Genomic DNA, 22,333 nt, shown 5'->3' on the forward strand with positions numbered 1-22,333 from the left:
TGTTCAATTTGCTAAAACATCATTTTTGGAAAAAACTAAAAACAAACATGATATGCCCTGCAGTCACCGTGCTGCACCTGTGATGTTCCTTTTTACTGACACAAAGTTTAAAATAAGAATTGAACGCACAGAATATCAATATGAAGCAACTGAAAAACAGCTTATTTCAGTGGTAGTGGATGGAGAGAAAGGATTTTTGTCCAACCACGAAAACGGCAACCAATAGTTGCGAAGAGGGGCGGGACCAGGGGCGGGACTTGACAAAGGGTGAATTACACTCATACACAGTCACATCTCTCCAGTGCTGATTTAACCCAGTGGTTCTCAACCAGTGGTCCGGGGACCACCAGTGGTCCTTGAGGAAGATCCAGGTGGTCCCCGCAGCTAAATGATGGAGAGTTGGTAAACAAATGGACCCTTATTAGATCTTTAATCAGACCAGTGTGTGTCCAGTGGAAACCTCGTATGAATCTGATCTCAGGTCAGAATGGGTTAACTCTTGAGAGCGTAGAATTAAACCAAATGGAACCGTCATTTGGTTTCATTTTATGCTCTCAAGAGTTACATTTTTGTTAAACATCTAGTCTACACAATTAGACAATGTAGAAGAATTGATATTGTGGGCGTCACAGACAGACAGGAGGACACCACCACCTACTGACCAGTTCCAGGTACTGCTTGTTCCCGTGAGCGGCTGCATAGTGCACTGCACTGTAACCTCTGGAGTTCTTCAGGGTGGGGTTTGACCCGTTGTCCAGGAGAAACTCCAGACACCTACAGACACAGACACACACATTATGTACATACAGTACATGCATGTATATGGATAGTCGTTATTAATTCATGGCGTCTTGGTTACTGTACGGAACCAAGAAAGGGAAGTTGGTTTCAAAATGGGTGACATTTCCAATCTAAAGGGCATTTCAAACGTGAAGCGATACAACGCGCCTATACTTCATTTTCAATGAAACCTGCGTTTTTGTGCGGGGCAATGTGGAGCAGTCACGGTGCGACAACGCAAGCGTATTTACGTGAGTGCGGTCCCGTGAAATTGTTTTGCACTTTGCTATTGAAAAGTAGCAGATCTACAAGCTCATAGCGTGGCACTCTGTGCCACGCCATCAGCTTGTAGGTCTGCTATTTTTGAAAAATTGTGAAAATGTGCCTCAAATCATTTAATATATATTATTACAGAGTGAACGTTTAAATCTTTGCTTCTGGGGAGCTTCCAGGAACATGTTTTCAGATGGGGGGGCGGAGGCATATTACATATAATTTTTGGGGTTCTTGACATGAAATATTGAGCACCACTGATACAGAAACATGAGGTTTTTCAGAAAAACATCATTTCTGTGACTTACAGGAAGGCATCTTTGTCTCTCTCCTCGCTGTGGTAGTTGTCAGACTCGTGTTCATCAGCTCTGTGGAGAAGAAAACAATGGAGCTTCATTTACAAACTGGGCTTTGATGAGGCTTGAAATGACTTAAAGGGATTGTGACATTTAAAACACATTTTTGTAGATTTTTTGGCTTTTTTGGCTTTTCTTGACATCAATTTCACCAAAAAAAACGAAGTTTGAACATTCAGTGTATTCTCTGCTGTCTGGACTTTTGTGAATAATTATGCAAAAATGTCTCATCTGGTTGGACGGCAGAGATATACGTAGATCTCCGCTAAATCTCCGCCCCCTCCCCTCTGCCCCCTGCCTACCCTCTCTTCCCCGCCCCTCTCCTCTCCTCCCTACTTCCTTATTGTGACCGCGACTTTGTTTCTTTGTAATACTTATAATGGCTTCTAGAGAAAAATCAATCTGCTCTGTTGTTGGCTGTGTCAATCAACACAAGTCCTTACACTGGATACCAACTGGCCTAGATGACTCTTTTATTTTTGACGGTGACGTTCCTACCACGTTGTCAAAGAAGCGCATCTTGGGTTGACAGGAAAGGGGGAATTACCGACATCTACAGGCTAAAATAACGTGTTTTTCCATGGCTTCTCAGGATGCAGTTTACACATACACAAAAACCCCTGGCAAGAAATACTGGAGTGGAGTTGAGTGTTCAAACTTTTTAGACACGTTTGAAGGACCATGGCCAAGACTTTTAATGTTGTTAAAATGATGTTATAAATAATGTCATAATACCTTTAAGGCTCAAGTCTTAAGCGCTATATAATATACACACAGTCCATCCATTTGAAAATAGCAGATCGACAAGATATTTTCAGAATATTTTTATATGTGTGTGCGTAGCGTGCGTATGTGTCTTGTACTGTTGGAACGTGTGTGAGGGAGCTGCGTAGTGCAGGGGGCTGCAGCGTGTGTGTGTGTGTGTGTGGCTGCTATGTATATAAGGGAATGTACATCGCTAGGCACGACAGAATTGTTGACCTATTAGCCAAGGACATAAGTTCATATGTTTCATCATCTGCCAAAATATATAAGCACTCACGTGTTTCAACCGCCATGTTCATGCACAATAATGAAAATTATGCCTTTTCAGATGTCACAGATAATACACCAGATATTGTTGTTGTTGATGAGGACAGTAGAGAAGTGACCATTTTGGAAGTGGCATGTACATTTGACCACAGTCTGGAAGAGGCATTCCTTACCAAGGTGCTTAAGTACCAGCGTCTTAAGGATGCTATTATACAGCTTGGCTACAAATGTAAACTACTTGTGTTCATATTTGGAAGCCTCGGTAATGTCCATTAATCAGTCATGAGGGGCCTGCAGATTGCAGGCATGCCCAATAAGCCGAGAGCTGATCAGGCATCGGCAAAATTCTGTTCATTGTCTGCAATAATTGGCAGTCGCCATATATGGAGAAGGCGATGCTTTCTGTACCCGTGATCTGTATCTGAAGCACTTGTTGTAGAGTTTTCTCAAGTTTGCGCATCCACTATTGTTTGTGTTCAAGAAATTCCTTGTAAAATGTGAATGCAAATAAAGATGTTAAATGTGTGTGTGTGCGTGCATACCGTCTGAAGGCGTGTGAGGCTGCAGCGTAGTGCAGTGTGTGTGTGCGTGCGCTTACCTCCTGAAGGCGTGTGAGGCTGCAGCGTAGTGCAGTGTGTGTGTGCGTGTGCGTACCTCCTGAAGGCGTGTGAGGCTGCAGCGTAGTGCAGGGGGCTGCAGCCCGTCACGTCGGTGTCGTTGACCTCTGACCCGGCTCTCACCAGCGCCACCGTACACTGGCTGTTCCCATTGGCTGCCGCGTAGTGTAGCGGAACCCTGACACACACACACACACACACACACACACACACACACACACACACACAACGGTCCAGTAAGCGTGGCAAGTCCACAGGGGTCCAGGGTTGTTTTTTGTCATGATTTTACAATTTAGGCATTTATCAGACGCTCTTAATCCAGAGTGATTTACAGTAAGCAAGAACAACACAGGGTAATAATTATAAATAACATAAAATGCATAGAAATAGATATCAAGGATCATAAGTAAATGGTCAAATGTAAATGGTGCATTTATATAGCGCTTTACATAGATTGTGCATTACATTCATACACCGATGGCGGGAGAAATCATGCAAGGCACCAACCTGCACATCAGGAGCAATTTGGTGTTCAGTGTCTTGCTCAAGGACACTTCGACACTAACTCTGGGGGAGCCCACAGGGTTCGAACTGGCAACATTGCGGTTACCATCCGGCCACTCTACCCCTGAGTCACCACCGCCCCGACCAATAAACAATAACCAATAAACCAATAACCCATCTATCAATAACCTATCATCAGTGAGTCTAACAGTAGAATATCCAAAGAAAATGAACCAAGTCTACTCACCTTCCCAAGTCGTCCTTGGCACTCAAGTCAGACCCGCTGCTCAGCAGCAGGTTGAGACATTCAACGTTTCTGACACAGAGAAACACACATATGAGAGTTAACTAACAGCAGGTTGAGACATTCAACGTTTCTGACAGAGAAACACACATATGAGAGTTAACTAACAGCAGGTTGAGACATTCAACGTTTCTGACACAGAGAAACACACATATGAGAGTTAACTAACAGCAGGTTGAGACATTCAACGTTTCTGACAGAGAAACACACATATGAGAGTTAACTAACAGCAGGTTGAGACATTCAACGTTTCTGACACAGAGAAACACACATATGAGAGTTAACTAACAGCAGGTTGAGACATTCAACGTTTCTGACAGAGAAACACACATATGAGAGTTAACTAACAGCAGGTTGAGACATTCAACGTTTCTGACAGAGAAACACACATATGAGAGTTAACTAACAGCAGGTTGAGACATTCAACGTTTCTGACACAGAGAAACACACATATGAGAGTTAGTTAACCAGTGGTGGAAAGTACTCTTACTTAAGTGCTGTACTTAAGTACAATTTTGTATGGTATTTGTACTTTACTTGAGTATTTCCAATTTCCAGTACTTTCTCAGAGCCAAAATCTTTACTTCTACTTCACTACAATCATTTGAAATTTGAAAACTTTCTAAAGTTTTCATTTGAAAACTTTAGTTACTAGTTAATTTGGCAATTTTTATTAGAAAACATACATTAACCACTTCAACCCTATACATTTCGGCCATTTGAAAATAGCAGATCTACAAGTTCACAATAGATCTGCTATTTTCAATAGACTTTGTACACATTTTGAACTTGTGAAATGGGACATTCTGCAATATGAGTACTTTTTACTTTTAGCACTTTAAGTACATTTTGAGGCAGATACTTTTGTATTTTTAGTACTCAAGTACATTTTCAATTCTGTACTTTTACTTGTAACGGAGTAGTTCTAAATTGCAGTATTTGGTACTTTTACTCAAGTAAAACAATTGAGAACCTTTTCCACCACTGGAGTTAACTAATATTTAAGCCCATCCTAATGTGTGTGTGCATCTGTGCGTGCGCGTGTGAGTGTCTGTGCATGCGTGTGTACAGTGTGAGTGTGTGTCTGTGTGCGTGCGTGTGTCTGTGCGTGTGCATATTCACCCTCCGGAGGCTGCGGCGTGCAGGCAGGTCCGTCCCAGGTCGTCTGGGGCGTTTATATCAAACTGGGCTGACAGCATGTGAGCAGAGCGGGGGGGAGACACCATGCTGTACAGCTGACCTGGAAAACACACACACACACACACACACACACACACACACACACACACACACACACACACACACACACACACACACACACACACACACACACACACACACACACACACACACACACACACACACACACACACACACACACACACACACACACACACACATTATTTTATTTGGATCTGCACAAGAGAGATACAATAGACCCAAACACTGATATCAGAATTAGGTTACATGATAATTGGTCCAACCGAATATAAATGCTTTTACCCATTTTGGGGAGGGAAGCCCTTTTAGTGTTAGCATTATGTTATGCTTTAGCTATTGAAAAATAGCAGATCTACAAGCTCATAGCGCGCCACCGAGTGGCGCGCTACGAGCTTGTAGGTCTGCTATTTTTGAAAAATCGTAAAAATCTTTATATAAATCTTTGAATATATATTCTTTCGACGTCAGGCCTAAATGGGTTAACACACAGAGGGAAAAACAGATAGCACATTGATGACATACTATTACTTGACACTACTAGACAGGATGTTTGTTTTTTGTAGTTTTTTAAGCCACCTACAGTAGGGATAAATGAAACAACGCCTTCTCCAGATAGACAGACTGCCCATAATAGCCGAGACAGAACAGTATTTAGCCAACTTTTTTTTTTGCATTTGTCTTTCGCAATCCACCCAATTGCAGAAGTTTATGGACATGGCCCAGACTTCCAAACACAAGGACAATAAGTTGACAGTTATATCCCATAGAGGCCATAATACGTTCCACCAAAAGCTGATATTTCATAAGTTTGGATGTAAAACAAGTGTCCATAAACGGATCAAATGGGCAGCCTATTTCAAATAATAGAGAAATAATTTGGAATATCTTGTAGTGCAGGGGGTTCTCAACCCGTGGGTCGCGACCCCTCCGGGGGTCGCCAAACAGACACTCACCTGAGGAAAGCAGCTTGCGACAACAGTCTGGAAACCCGTACAGGACAGCCAGGTGCAGAGGAAGCATGCCGTGAATGCCTTGCCTGGAGGAGGGGACATTTTTATTCATTATTCATTTGATTCATTCATAAAAATTGCTCATTAAACCAAGGGTCTTCAACGTTTTTTTGTTTTTCAGGACAAAGACCCCCCTGAGCCGAGAGAGATGAAGCACACACACACACACACACACACACACACACACTACATTGTTGTATAAAATTGTGTTGCAGATTAAACTTTTTCATATATACTGTAGCTTCATAGACTTGTTTGTCAGCACTATGCTTGTGCAGAAATGTCATATTAGTGATAGCACTTGTCTTAAACCCGCAATACATGGAAATATCGTACCTGGTTTGCACTTGTTTTCTCTCTACACCAAACCTCTTTGCCCAAAAATAGCCGATCTACAAGCCCACAAGGCCTCGCAGCGCTGTTGTTAGGCGTCACGCGTTATCATAATACCAAAACCTAACTCACGTTGACTGGCCAGCTAACCGCTGCTATATTATTATTATTGTTATATCACAACATAATGATATATCATTGACCTAAATGGCGTTATATCAACAATGATAGGCTAGTATGATTAAAAAAAGGTTGGGCTTGCATGTGTCTTTCTTGTGTCTGTCTTTTTCAGAAATTACTTTTGGACATGTGGAAAACTTTAGTCAAACATACAGAGTGACGTATTACTTTACCGGGGTAACATCATCTTATGATGTTTTGACATTTTTACAATAATAATCCTTTACCGTCACCCTGTGGTGTTTTGTTTCATCAGCGCGATCGTGATAAAATAGTCTGCAGCTGTTGTTGGTCCACTGCTCGCTGAGGCTGAGCACACATGAACGGTGAAGATACCAAGGATTGGACAGTGATGTCACCGTTATGCTACGCAACGCGGAAGTAACACAGACTCGAAGCCGTTCATGAATCACAGTCACTCTGACGAATCCTTGGTATTTTCATTCGACCAGACAGAGTCAACATTTCACCGCTGTTTGGAAAATCCTGGTGACGATCTCAGGAAAACTTTGGATTCCCTTCTAGCGTACCAGTGGCACATACATGTCCCGGTGGTTGGGAACCTCTGATGTAACAGACCACCACTGGGACCACCCCTTGGTCCACCCCTTGGAGCGGGTAATAAAATCTAAATGAAGACATGTTCACCTGGCCGTGTCAGCCCCGTTGGTCATCAGGGTGCTGATCAACATAAAGACATGTTTACCTGGCCGTGTCAGCCCCGTTAGTCATCAGGGTGCTGATCAACAGCTTAATAAAGGACATGTTCACCTGGCCGTGTCAGCCCCGTTAGTCATCAGGGTGCTGATCAACAGCTTAATAAAGGACATGTTCACCTGGCCGTGTCAGCACCGTTAGTCATCAGGGTGCTGATCAACATAAAGACATGTTCACCTGGCCGTGTCAGCACCGTTAGTCATCAGGGTGCTGATGAACAGCTTAATAAAGGACATGTTCACCTGGCCGTGTCAGCCCCGTTGGTCATCAGGGTGCTGATCAACAGCTTAATAAAGGACATGTTCACCTGGCCGTGTCAGCCCCGTTGGTCATCAGGGTGCTGATCAACATAAAGACATGTTTACCTGGCCGTGTCAGCCCCGTTAGTCATCAGGGTGCTGATCAACATAAAGACATGTTCACCTGGCCGTGTCAGCACCGTTAGTCATCAGGGTGCTGATCAACATAAAGACATGTTTACCTGGCCGTGTCAGCACCGTTAGTCATCAGGGTGCTGATCAACATAAAGACATGTTTACCTGGCCGTGTCAGCCCCGTTAGTCATCAGGGTGCTGATCAACATAAAGACATGTTTACCTGGCCGTGTCAGCCCCGTTGGTCATCAGGGTGCTGATCAACATAAAGACATGTTTACCTGGCCGTGTCAGCACCGTTAGTCATCAGGGTGCTGATCAACATAAAGACATGTTTACCTGGCCGTGTCAGCCCCGTTAGTCATCAGGGTGCTGATCAACATAAAGACATGTTTACCTGGCCGTGTCAGCACCGTTAGTCATCAGGGTGCTGATCAACAGCTCGTGACCGTATTTAGCAGCAACGTGAAGAGGAGTATTCCCATACGCATCCACACAGTCAATCTCTGCACCTGGACATCAAAAGGACATTAAAACATTAAAGAGATCGTAAAGTAAAAAAAAAAAGTTTTTGTCATTTTATTTAGTTTAGGGTTTTGGTTTTCTGAGCTCAATTGCACCCAAAAAACTTGAACTTTTAAAGATGCAGTAGATTTTCTGTGGTCGGGGGTTGTCTGGCTCAAACAAGGTGAACATGGTGGACCCTGTTGTAAACAAGTGTAATGCTTTATGGGGTCGTCCACTCACAGTTGAGTCTTTGTATTGAGTTTGTGCTTGAAATGTACTGTAATTCTGCTGTTAATTGTTAACTGTTTCATACATATTTCAATCAATCAATCAAGTGCTCTGATTTTCCTGTGGTCTGTGACGTAATCTTTTCAATTAAATTTTCCAGCAGATGTCCCTGTTGAGGCCTGCTTGCCTGTTTTTTATTGCAGCTCAAAAGGCTTCAGAACACACAGAGAAAACCCCCAAAAGCACAGAAAACCCACAGAATGTTCAAAGTTCAGCTTGTGTGTGGGTGTGATTGAGGTCATAAAACGTAAAAGAAAAAATGAAAAAAATGAAAATGAATGAAGGTCATGAAACCTTTAAGACCTGAACATCGTGGAGAAATTGTGCAAATCTTTCAATATACATACTGTATATTCTTAACCCATTTTGACCTGAGATCAGGTTCTAAAAAATCTTCTACATCCTGACAGGTTTCTGAAAAAGCTATGTTTCTATGTCAGTCGTTCTTTCTTTGATTTGTCAAATCAGTCTCAGGTCTTAAAGGACCACTTCACCACTTTTCAACCTATCTTCATATAATAGGACCTCACTAATAATCATGAAAAAAATAGCGCAAATCTTTTCTACTCGGTCTGTGTCTCATAGGAGGGCTGTGGGCAGTTCAGAAACCATCTTCCAGTGACATCATCGATGGGGAATACAAGCTAATAGAAACTGCAGGCTTTCTAGTCCTGAAAACATTTTTGTAAAAAAATCTTGTTTAAAAAATAATCTGCCTAATGATGTCACTGGAAGACGGTTTCTAAACTGCCCACAGCCCTCCTATGAGACACAGACTGAGTAGAAAGAAATCGTGCCATTTTATCATGATTATTATTGAGGACCTATTACATGAAGATAGGTTAAAGCAGTGGTTTTCATTTTCAACCAGTGGTCCTTGAGGGGGTTCCAGGTGGTCCCCAGCTGAATGATGTTGGTAACCAAATGGACCCTTATTAGATCTTTAACTCTTGAGAATGTCAAATGGAACCAAATGGACCCGTTCAATTTTACGCTCTCAAGAGAGTTACATTATTGTTAAACTTCAGTTAAACTTAAAGGACAACTTTAGTTTTTTTTCAACCAAGGTTTATTATGGCGATTTATTATTTTATTATTTACTATAGTTCTAATAAACCCCAAGAAATTACATCTGACCACGAAAGATCACAGGATCTATTGAATGTGACGAACTGACATATTGAGCCTATACACACAGTATAAGCCTTCCCCCAGTAGGCTACCTTCACATTCAGTAGATCCTGTGATATTCTGTAACCAGATGTAATTTCCTGAGGTTTATTGGGACTATAGTAAATAATACAAAAATAAATCACCATAACATTTTGTAAAAAAAAATACATATTTAGCCCCATGTTCGAATGCCCCCGCCCCCCCTGTCAAAAAGAGCTAAAATCCCTAAAATGAAAGAAAGCAGCAAATGAAAAAATAATTAACACTCACCTTTTAGTTAACAACCTAAAACATGAACCTTGGTTGAAAAAAACTAAAGTTGTCCTTTAAGTTAATTTACTAGAAGACACAATTAGAGAATGTAGAAAATTTTTAATGTTGATCAATGTTTGCCTGTTATCTCTCGTGTGGTACCAACATCAATACAGCATGGAAATGTATAGTCCTATTCTTTAGTTTTGAGTTTTGACTAAATCTCATCAAATGGTGGTTCCGTGGTGGCTCAAAAATGCAGAATAAATAATGGCCTCGTTATTGAAAAGGGTTGAAAAAACCCACTGGGGTTAAAAGGATATACAGTATTGGAGACAGGAGTGGTACAGTACAGTACGTGCTTTGAAGTTTCACAGGACGCTCACATACAGTAGGTCAGTTTAGCAGCGAGAGGGAGGGAGAGATACTGGAGCATGTGTTGGTTCTGATATGCCACGAGGCCATTATTATCCCAGGAGTGCTGTACCACTATCAGCTGTGTGTACACACTTTGCAGTACACGACATGCTTGATATCTGCTGCTAGGTGGTGTCTCTCAACTGTACACAGGAGACTGACTGCCATTCTGCCATCTGTCGCAGTTTATATCCACGTCTTCAAATGTTTCTCTCTCTACTCGCACCAGAAGCCCTTCTGCCTCATTCTGTTTCCATTTACGTGTATTTGGCGTTGTATGTTTGACATCGTGTGCGTTGGTGTTATCAGACTTTGTTTCCCTCGCTTTCTTTCTGAATTCTTCGCTCTCATAACTCTTCTTTTATTTTTTATATATATATATATATATATTTCTTTATTCAGGGAGATGTACAAGGTTAGTTTTACATCATTATTGTTATTGGTGACATTCTCCGTTTTATTTTGTGTGTGTGGTCACGCTTGCCCAGCCTACCCTCCCATGGGTCGTAGGGGAGGCAAACATAAGAATTAAAATGAATTTAAATACAACAAAATAAGGAAAAGTAAATAAATAGTAAAGTAAATAAGATAAACAAAAGAGAAAAATTAATTAATAAAAAGAAACAAAAAGAAAAAACAAACGTGACAAACAGAGAATAAAATACAAACATTTACCAAATAGACATTGGTATATTATAGCCTACTGCATACCTCCTTGGGACATCGAAATTGATGCCGGGTAGTTAAATTAAATTATAACTGTAACTGATCGCTCGGGAGTGTTTTCAAGTTGTTGAAGTGTGATATGAAGGGTTGCCATCTAGCATGGAATTTTTCGATTGAGCCTCTAATTGTGAATTTAAAATGTTCAAGCTTTAGGAAAAACATCATGTTTACCAGCCAGGTGGATATAGGTGGGGGGGGGAAGGGGATTTCCACATGAGCAGAATCCTCCTTCGTGCCAAAAGGGAGGTGAATGCGATTACATCTGCATGGGTGGATTGAAGGATTAGTGTGTCACTGGGGACCCCAAAGATGGCTATAACTCTTCTTAAAACTGCTAAAATGTTTGCAGCTTATGCAGCCTAGCCTAAAAGGTCATTTGACACTGGTTATTGCAGGTATCAAAAAAGGGGCATTTAGAAGGCTAGGTGTATTTCCTTGGTTGTTTGTGGTGCTTGCATTAGTCTTAGTTTTAGTCTTAGTCTTAGTCTTACCATTCTGGATAAGGATCTGGGAGCGGGTGAAGCGCCCATGGAGAGCGGCCATATGCAGAGGGCTCTTCCCTTCAGTACTCTGTCAGAAAGAGGACAGGCAAAAACGGAACAATTGGTCGCGGTGAAATCCGTCTTTTATATAATTTGATCAATCCATGACATTGTTGTTGTTAGAAGAACAGCTCAAATATTGAATGTGAAGACAGTGTAGTACAAATCCTGGTGTGATCTTCTTAAAAGTGGAAGGATCGTAACAAATGTCTAAGGTATTTTTCCCCCTGACTTTCTGTTGGTAAGGTTTTAACTCTTTCACATCAGTGCACGGCTGATTCAAGCCATGCATTTAGGGGTAAAAAGGTACCTTTGCACATATTAATAATGTAATGTAAACATACAGCATTTTTAAATTCAGCAATTAAAAGCATGGGTCTAAAACTACAAGTAACTTCATGGAATAAATTGTAGCCTACTACTAGTTTTACTCCACTTATTTGAAAACTCAATTAGCCTACTAGTTACTTTTTAGATTGTATTATTACAAAACATACACTAAACAACGTCCGTCCTATATTTCTATATTGCAATATTGATACTCTCTCATCTCTATTTATTCTTATTCCAAGAGTTCTAGATGACCTTATTCTTCTCTTTGGGAATTTTGTCCAGCTGCCTACAGATACAATTATACTGCTTTACAGTACATTTAGCAATTAAAAGCGCTACAAGTAACTTCATGGAATAAATGATAGTGTCATTCTGTGCAGTTGACAGCTAACCTAGTGGGGGGAGTGGTTAGTGGATGGGGGGAGTGGTTAGTGGATGGGGGGAGTGTTTATGCAAGTATCTAGGGGTGGAGACAAGTATCTATTGTCATACCCATTCCTGGGCTCAGAGGTGCTAAATTCTTTGAACAATGGGAATCGAACCCAGGACCTTCTAGCTGTGAGGCGACAGCACTACGTATGCACCGCTGTTGACCAGCATGTCCTTTTCTTTACCCGTGTGCTAACGTCTCTTTACCTGTGTGCTAACGTCTCTTTACCTGTGTGCTAACGTCTTTACCTGTGTGCTAACGTCTTTACCTGTGTGCTAACGTCTTTACCTGTGTGCTAACGTCTCTTTACCTGTGTGCTAACGTCTCTTTACCTGTGTGCTAACGTCTCTTTACCTGTGTGCTAACGTCTTTACCTGTGTGCTAACGTCTCTTTACCTGTGTGCTAACGTCTTTACCTGTGTGCTAACGTCTCTTTACCTGTGTGCTAACGTCTTTACCTGTGTGCTAACGTCTCTTTACCTGTGTGCTAACGTCGGCGCCGTTGTTGACCAGCAGCTCCAGACACAGCGCTCCGTTGGTGGAGATGGCGGCGAGGTGCACGGGCGTGTAGCCCTGCCCGTTGGCCTGGCTGACGTTGGCGCCCCGGTTCACCAGCTCACAGGCCACGGCGTCCTGGCCCGTGTAGCACGCCATGTGCAGCGCCGTGTTCCCGAAGCCGTTGGGCTCGTCTATCTGCAACGGGGGGGGGGGGGGCACATGAGGACCATGGGTTTAAAACGCATTAAGACCTGGAGTGCATCTGTGTCACTGTAGCTTTTTCTTTTTACCCATTTTGGGGCGGGAACCCCTTTTGGTGTTAGCATTATGCTATGCTTTAGCTATTGAAAAATAGCAGATCTACAAGCTCATACGAGCTTGTAGGTCGACTGACATAGAAACATAGCTTTTTCAGAAAACTGTCAGGATGTAGAAGACATTTTTAGAATCTGATGTCAGGTCTAAATGGGTTAAACACTTGATGCAGCAATGAATAAACATACATGAACATTTTGCTGTATCCGACATGTAAATATCCCCCCCAATCAAGGTCAGAACAAGACAAATAAAACAAACAAAGACAGACAGACAGTACAAGACAGTAAAAGTAATTAGTAAACTAGTATTGAAAGTACTAATGAACATAGGAAGAAATTTTCCATCAGGGCATGGTATCTAGGTTACATACTGTACATTGTAGTCACTGTAGCTTTTAACCACATGAAACATTATTTTATACTTTAGCTATTGAAAAATAGCAGTGTAAAGGAGCAACTTTGAAGGAAAGGAACTTTGGTTTTTAACCAGTCATTGACTCTATAGCATGGGTTTTCAACTGATTATGAACCAGGGACCACCACCCTGACTGATAATCAACCTGGGGACCACTGGTGTGTTATTATATTGGTTATATGGGCACATTTCCTAATAATGGTGACTCAACCAGTCAATCCCGTACAGTGTGTGGGGCGTACACTTTCCCGTACAAGTTCTTGACATCCAACTTTCCAGTAAATGACAACATTGACGTGTCAGTTATCAGTCACCCATTTGTGCAAATAAAGGCACTTGTCACAGCATCGGAGGCGGAGCCCACAGTGTGCGAGCGTCTCCGAGCGTATACTTACTACTGGACGCTCGGCACCTGCCCAAGTTTGGGTTGGATGTGCATGTTTTTGTACTTTTTTCGTGTAACATTGACGTGTCATCATAAATCACCAGGTCATTTAGTCCACCAGTGGTCCACGGACCACCTGTTGAAAACCTATGATCTAGCATTAGATTCCTTATATGGGGGCGAATATTCTGCAAAATAAAATAGCAGATCTACCAGCTCGTACAACTTGTAGGTTGACTATTTCTGACAAAACGACGGTATAATTGAGTTATGCAGCTGTACACACACACACACACACACACACACACACACACACACACACACACACACACACACACACACACACACACACACACACACACACACACACACACAGCATTGTTCAATTTATATTATAGGCTACTGTAATTTTAGTATACTACTTTATTTAAAAACTGCCTCCCTCTGGCCAGCCGGGGCGCCTGATGGAGGGGAAAGGAACTGGTTGGAATAACGTGTTCCTTCCACGCGCTACGTCCAACCAGGGAAACTCCCCCCTGTCAGGCGTAAAGGAGCGACTTGGACACTCAGGCATGAAGGAAGCATGAGTTCAAGTCCGTTGCTCTCCCCTTGTCCCCCATATATGGGGACTAGTTTGGTGGAGGGTGTGTAGAGCCCAGGATCACATTAGATGATTGACACAGGGGTGAAAAATGGGTTACAAAATCGTGGGATAAAGAACATATTAATAAAAGAAAATACTACTATGTTTTTGTTGTGATTTTATTCCTAATTGTGTGGCTGTACATCTTGTTGCAATGTCTAGGGACTGAGAATGCAAGAATTATACTCTTGTTGTACAATCAAGAATCATGAAATCTTAGGCCTGTTGTCGTGCGTGCGTGTGTGCGTGGCGTGCGTGCGTGGCGTGGGTTCGTTCGTGCGTGCGTGCGTTGCGTGCGTGCCATTTTGAATAGCTGTGTTTCAACTGAATGTAGCCTAAAGTACAACGTACCCCCAATAAAGTTGTCCTTTTATATGTTCCCTCCACACAGACGTTTTAATTGATAATTTCAGTTATATAATATCTCAAAGCACAATTTAACCCATTCTGACCCCAGATCAGATTCTAAAAATGTGTTCTACATCCTGACAGTTTTCTGAAAAAGCTATGTTTCTATGTCAGTCGTTCGATTTTTCAAAAATAGCAGACCTACAAGCTCGTAGCGCGCCACTCGGTGGTAGCCTGGTTAATAAACCAGACCGAATCAGCCGTTGGTTTATTAACCAGGCTAACTCGGTGGCGCGCTATGAGCTTGTAGATCTGCTATTTTTCAATAGCTAAAGCATAACATAATGCTAACACCAAAAGGGGGTTCCCGCCCCAAAATGGGTTAAACTCATGGGGCACATCACACCATAAAACGACAGCTGAGTACATTAAACATATTCACATCCACTCTTTTCAGAACCAGTAAATGCAAACGTTGCCAGATCTTATCAAAGCACATGTTGCTGTTCTCAGGTGGGTCCTTGACACCATTTACTGTCCCGTACACTAACGTTCCACTGGGCCAACCAATAAATATACTTTATATTTTAAAAAAAAAGAAAAAAAAACTTTCCACTGTGCACGGTGACGCGTTGTCTAGCGTTGGTGGACGAGCAGGGAGAGGATATAAGAAGCAGTTGCACGGTATCAAACAGTGACTCGTCTTCAGGATGAAGGGCTGTGTGGCGTTGCTTGTTCTACTGTCCTGTCTGTGTGGGGCTGTCGGGGCTACGGGGGGGGAGAGCGGAACGCTCAGCGAGAGACAGAGAGACGATGACCTTTGGGGGGAGCTGAGAGAACTGAGAGACATGGTGGTGGTGCAACGAGAGAAGATGAGCAACATGGAGGAAGACGCCAAGGAACAGAGGGTGTTCATGACAGGTTAGCATACATGGTCACAATGGAGCTGGATGTAAATGTTTACGGGCTGGAATGTGTTTGAAATGTTTCATCGTTTAACATAATGTTGCTCTGTGATATTTTTCAGAAATTACTGCCAAACTGAGCGCTAGCGAGAGCCTCGTGAAAGACCTCCAGGCCCAAGTTGCAGACCTCCAAACCAGACTCGGTACCGGCGAGGTCCATGTTGCAGACCTCCGAACCAGACTCGGTACCGGCGAGGTCCAGGTGGAAGAGTTGAAGGTAGAAAGTGAAGGTAATTTGAACAGGATGATGTTCAGTGAATAAGTTGAAAAAGGGACCTTACTTTGATGTTAATTACTTTAATTGATCTCAGAGAATAGATACATTTTTTTATCATGCAATTTACTGTACAGTCTAATAAATGCATAATGAAAAGCTTACCCCCTCAACACTGAGAGTGCATTATGAGTATTTTCTGTATGACTGACTTAATGCTGATGTACTGATTTCAGCTCATCTTGCTCAGCTGACCACCATTGAAACCAGGCTGACCGCCGCTGAAGGCCAAGTGCACCAACTGTGGAGTAAGTATGCTTTATAATACTATTACTAACATCTATCTATAAATGCACCAAGTCTCTGTTCGTCTCTGTGTATGTACCAGTGTTGTTTTTGTCGACTAAAACTAAGACGAAAAATGTTCGTCGACTACCTTTTTTCACTGACGAAAACGAATTGAAAATGTAGCTATGGTGACTAAAACTAAGACTAAATATACTGACGATTTCGTCAACAAATAAAAACTAGACTAAAATGTTAAGAAGGGACTAGTGGACAAGATATCCAGTATAAGTCATTTTACACTTGGTTGCATGCTGGAAATAGCCAATCTAGATCGGCTATTTTCAGTAAGTGTAAAAACAGTCATTACGACGACATCAAGGCCCGCCAAAATACATTTTAGTCGACTAAATCAACTATAGATTTAGTCGACTAAAACTAGACTAACACTAAATAATTCCAGGTGACTAAAATGAGTGACTAAAACTAAATGAAAACTATTCAAGAGACTATGACTAAAACTAAAATGTGCTGCCAAAAACAACACTGGTATAGTTGTTATTGTCTCCACCAGGCCGAAGGCATGGGGGGAGAGTATGTTTTGCACTCCGTCCGTGTGTCCGTCCGTGTGTGTGTGTGTGTGTGTGTGTGTCCGTCCGTCCGTGAGCAGCTAATCTCGGCCACCGTTAACCCGGTCGATGCCAAATTTTGCACACACACTCCCTGGATGCCAACGATGAACCTCTGCCCCAAACTTTCCAGAACGGCCTGTTATAGCGCCACCAGGAGGCCGCTTTGTGCAAAACAAGTTTTTGCACAGCACACCTACAGATTTTGTCCAAACATCACGCAAATTGGTACACAGTCTCTCTAGAGCCATTCAACCAAACCGGTCTTTCAGATTTCTCAGACTCCATCCTGATTGGTTAAGATTGGCTTCCAAAGTTCACAGGAGTGCTCAGTTTCAAACAAAATGCTGCAAATCATGAACACATCGCGTGATTTCCGTGACATTGTGCACCCACATTCCCACTAGGCCGAGGACAAAATGCCACATGAACAATTTCAACTCAGCCTCAAGGTGGCGCTATAACTGGCCGAAAAGTGTTTTTACCTCTAACTGCACAGATCTGTGGATAACCTGGTGGAGACCTGTGCCTGTCTAGTTATTTCAAACAATTTGATAAATGCTCCTTGACAGACAGACCAAAGGTGGCCTTCGGTGTCGGTTTGGGTAGTGGACAAATTGGACCGTTCGGTTCTGATACCACTCTGGTCTACAAGAGAGTCCACAGTAATGTTGGCAACGCCTACAATCCATCTACAGGTAAGGTGGTGATTACAGTTACAGATTACTGAGATTAGCACTCACCAACTAATTACCAGTGGTGTAAAAAGTACTCCAAACTTTTTTACTTTTTACTTTTACTATCTACTGAGATCAGATTCCAAAAATGTCTATGTCAGTCGTTCTTCGATTTTTCAAAAATAGCAGACCTACAAGCTCGAGCTTGTAGATCTGCTATTTTTCAATAGCTAAAGCATAACATAATGCTAACACCAAAAGGGGTTCCCGCCCAAAATGGGTCAATTATGCAATATAGAACTACTCTGTTACAAGTAAAAGCCCAGAAAAAGCAAAATTTAAAATGTACTTGAGTAGTAAAAATAAGTCATTATGCAGAATATGTGCCATTTAAAGGTTTCAAATGTATAAAAAGCTTGTAGATCGGCTATTTTCAAATGGACAAAATGTATAGGGCTGATGTTTTGTAATAATAATCAAAATCTACAATTTAACTAATAACTGTTAATAATAAGTTTTCAAATAAATGCAGTGGAGTAAAAAGGGCAATATTTGGATCAGAGATGTAGTGGATATTAGATATTGAAAATACTCAAGTAAACTACAAATACTCAAGTAAACTACAAATACTCAAGTAAACTACAAATACCGTAACCATATACATTTTTACTTTAAGTACAGTCACCACTTTTCAACTTCTTCACATAATTTGTCCTCATTAATGTTCATGATAAAAAATAGTAAATACCATTCCTTGGGATTGTGGGTGGGGGGGGGGGAGGGGGGGATAGGGGATTGAGTTTTATTATGTCTGTTTAACCCATTTAGACCCGATTTAAAAACATTAACTTTGAAAGATTCAAAGATTTGCGCCACATTTTTACGATTTTTCAAAAATAGCAGACCTACAAGCTCGTAGCGCGCCACTCGGTGGCACGCTATGAGCTTGTAGATCTGCTATTTTTCAATAGCTAAATTATAATATATGGACGGTTTTCTGAACTGCCCACATCCCTCCCACCATGAGACACAGAGTAGGAACAAAATGGTGGCATTTTATCATGACCAATTATATTATGAAAATTTTAAAATAGGTTGAAAAGTGGTGAATTGGTCCTTTAATTGAATGTGTTCTCTCATGTCTTTCAGGGGTATTCTCTGCGCCGGTCAAAGGACTCTATCACTTCACATTTTCTTTACTTAACATTTGGAAAGGGGAGACTTTCTGCGTCCGCATCTATAAGAATGGGCAGAGCATCTTAGCTAACTGTGGATACAATAATGGAGGTCATGACCTGGTAACTAACGGAATTATGGTGGAGCTGGTGAAGGGGGACAAGGTTTACATGCGTTTATTTGCAGGGGACAGACTCTATGATAACGGAGACAACCACAGTGTGTTCAGTGGTGTTCTGGTCTATGCCATGTAACACTGTCTGCTACAACAAGGGTTCTCAATGTTTTTGACCGGGGACCCCCAGAAATACTTTGGCAATGTCTCGTGAATCAAAGTTGTAATGCAATACGTTGTGAGCTTTTGATCCACTATTTTCAAGATGATTTCTTTTTTTTAAAGAAAGAAATCTGAAAGTTTAAATCCTGTTGAAACATTTTAACAATACACATCTTCTCTCGTGGGGTCTATTGGCAGAGACAGGGGGGGTCCACAGACAAATAGATCATTTTGGGGTCCTTGACATGAAAATGTTGTGAGTTAGCATTATGTTAAAGAGCCTCCATAATGCTCATATTCACCCTGTCAATAAACACATTGAAAAATGAAAAGCATTGTTGTCTATTGCATGTTTTACTGATTAATATTAAGACTGTGAAAGATACAAGATGTATTTATATCGTCAGATGACGCCATACAATGGCCGAGTTGAGCGGCCTATAGAGCATTGGTTTTCAACTGGTGGTCCGTGGACCACTGGTGGTCCGTGAAGGTATTGCATGTGGTCCCTGACCATTCATTTATAGTAATGTAGGAAAGTGAAGATTTGTATTTTAATTCATTGTATTGACCACAAGTTGAGAAACAATGCAGTAAATGACATGGTGACAAGTCGATGTTGTCAGTTACCGGATTGCCTGGTTGAGTCACCATTATACGGAAATGTGCCCATAATTAATTGCATGTGTCTGCTCGCTCATACAGTAAGTTACAATAGCAACATGATTTTAATATGGAAGGATTAATTCCCCCCCCCCCTCCAGTCCAAACACAACGGTGGTCCCCACTCCCCAGGTTGATTCTCAGTCAGGGTGGTGGTCCCCAGGTTGATTCTCAGTCAGGGTGGTGGTCCCCAGGTTGATTGTCAGTCAGGGTGGTGGTCTCCAGGTTGATTCTCAGTCAGGGTGGTGGTCCCCAGGTTGATTCTCAGTCAGGGTGGTGGTCCCCAGGTTGATTCTATAGTCAGGGTGGTGGTCCCCAGGTTGATTCTCAGTCAGGGTGGTGGTCCCCAGGTTGATTCTATAGTCAGGGTGGTCCCTGGTTAATTAGGGACCACCCGTAGCACTTGCCCTAGCCTAGCCCCTTAGATAGCATTTTATGTCGACTTGGATAGTATTTTAGACAGACTTATAGCTCGTTACGTAGACAGCACTAGAATTGCATTTTATGTAGCCATAGCACTTTATAGTACACATGTATATTGTATAATATATAATATAGTATTATGTATAGTTGACATAGATAATCCACTGTTACGTTCTTAGTTTATACACGATTCATGATAACTACTTTTTATATATGTGATGTATGACATGCTTTTGTTTTTGCTTAAATGTAAGTCACTCTGGATCAAGAGCGTCTGCTAAATGCCTAAATTGTAAATTGTAATTCATAATCAGTTGAAAACCCCTGGCCTGCACTCCTGTTCAAGCTACACAGGTTCTGTATCTGAGAAACCCAGCCATTGTCAGTTACTGCAGTTACAAACATTAAAGTCTATAGACTTGGCCGTGGCTGTGAAAGAATTATATCATAACGACTACCCTAAACAAACATGTCACTTTGTACGTGAGGACATTTGTAAAAAAAAGCTGCAAGCAGCGCAGCGATAAGAGGGGCCAAGGAATGCAGCAATAAGAAAAAGACTATATGCAATATGTACAATAGAGCACCGAAGTCTGACGTCAATATCGGTAGAGGGCGCAAATCCACAGGTTTATGTACTTTTTATTTGCATTATAATCCCCATAGGGGGATTTTAGATCGCCTCATATAAGAACTGTGTTCTTCACACTCATATGGATATTAAGAATCAACTGACTGAGAGAAAACGCTAATGTTACTGCTACTGAATTAGTTACATTTTCGCTAGAAACAGACTGTATCATATAGTGACTGACTGTTGCAAACAATCATACAGAGACACGTCCATGACAATAACGCTGAGACAGCTTGTTTATTTTTGGACCACAACGCTTATAGTAGACGATATTAAGATCACCCCATGTTATTCTCCATAGAGAAATTACTTCCGTGAACCAGGGGAATCGTCGGGATGAGCGAGTTACGTCAGGACTTTGGTGCTCTATAAGCTGGTCTGTTTGGGTACGAACAGCTGCAGGTAGGCGTGGTAATAATTGACTGATGATGTTGACGTAATTAAGATAGGTTTCAGATTACATACGTGTATACATACTGTAGGCTACATAACCTTTTACCCACCCGACATTGAAACATATCTTAATCACGCCACCATCAACAGCCAATTAGAAGTAAAGTCACACACACACACACACACTTAAGAAAGTGTTAATAACATTGTACAGCATGAGTGCATCCTTCTGCAGTGAGATATACAGTGCCGTTGGCGAGCGTTGTGGTGGGAAATAGTTCTCAATGTAACCATTCACGAGGTCTGAGGACTATATCGAGAGAAAAACCACGTCATGGTTCCTGGACAGAGATGTTACTGTTGAGTCTATTTTTAAAACCAAACACTGACTGAACTCAAACACTGAACTCTATTGTCCTTTGGGGGTGACGTTTGCAGATATATTTGCATGTGCAACGCATGGCTAGAGATCACACTGTATCTACAGTAACACACAGAAAATACACTAGGACCACAATGGAAACAAGCACTCAGGGCTTTTTGTGTTATGCTTTTAGCATTGCTGTATAATAACCGTACCTCTGTACTTTTTACAAAACTGTAAATAAGGTATTTAATCAGCAGACGCATCAGTATGCAGCCATCTCCAATCGGCCTGCAGGCTACTCAAGACAATTTTCCATCTATAAACTGAATCATAGCACTCTCTTTATTGTAAATACTACAGTATGTACTATATTAAAGCCATTGATTAAATTGAATGTAATGTCTAAAAACTGTGTGGAAACTAAATAATAACAATATCAGAATAAAAAATAGTTTAGGGGCGGTCCTTCATATTGGAATGGTGATTTTGTTTCCAAAGCAATGGGGCGTAGGACGGTTTGTCTGTGGCCTGTTTCTCCGTCTCTGCCACTACGCTGCATTTAAAATGTCACCGGTCATATTGGTATAGGTAATATTAACAGTTTGACTCCATAACATTTTTTATCAAATATTCTACGCTGCCGAGATTGTTTTAT

At 41.7% G+C, this 22,333-nt stretch overlaps 1 protein-coding gene across 2 annotated transcripts in view; it reads right to left on the minus strand.

Annotated features, from left to right (window-relative positions):
• Positions 1–22,333, minus strand: part of ankrd52b (ankyrin repeat domain 52b) — a 56,372-nt gene that overhangs the window by 18,275 nt on the left and 15,764 nt on the right. For both annotated transcript variants that reach the window (XM_083772323.1, XM_083772324.1), the window contains 9 exons: positions 12,850–13,062; positions 11,556–11,634; positions 8,099–8,213; positions 6,041–6,123; positions 4,989–5,106; positions 3,810–3,878; positions 3,096–3,236; positions 1,362–1,421; positions 663–774 (listed from right to left, as the gene is read on the minus strand). In XM_083772323.1, the coding sequence (XP_083628449.1) occupies positions 663–774; positions 1,362–1,421; positions 3,096–3,236; positions 3,810–3,878; positions 4,989–5,106; positions 6,041–6,123; positions 8,099–8,213; positions 11,556–11,634; positions 12,850–13,062 (990 nt within the window). The remainder of the gene's footprint in view (positions 1–662; positions 775–1,361; positions 1,422–3,095; positions 3,237–3,809; positions 3,879–4,988; positions 5,107–6,040; positions 6,124–8,098; positions 8,214–11,555; positions 11,635–12,849; positions 13,063–22,333) is intronic.

Source organism: Protomyctophum parallelum, assembly GCF_964188405.1.
Source record: "Protomyctophum parallelum genome assembly, chromosome: 8".
NCBI classification, from domain to species: domain Eukaryota; kingdom Metazoa; phylum Chordata; class Actinopteri; order Myctophiformes; family Myctophidae; genus Protomyctophum; species Protomyctophum parallelum.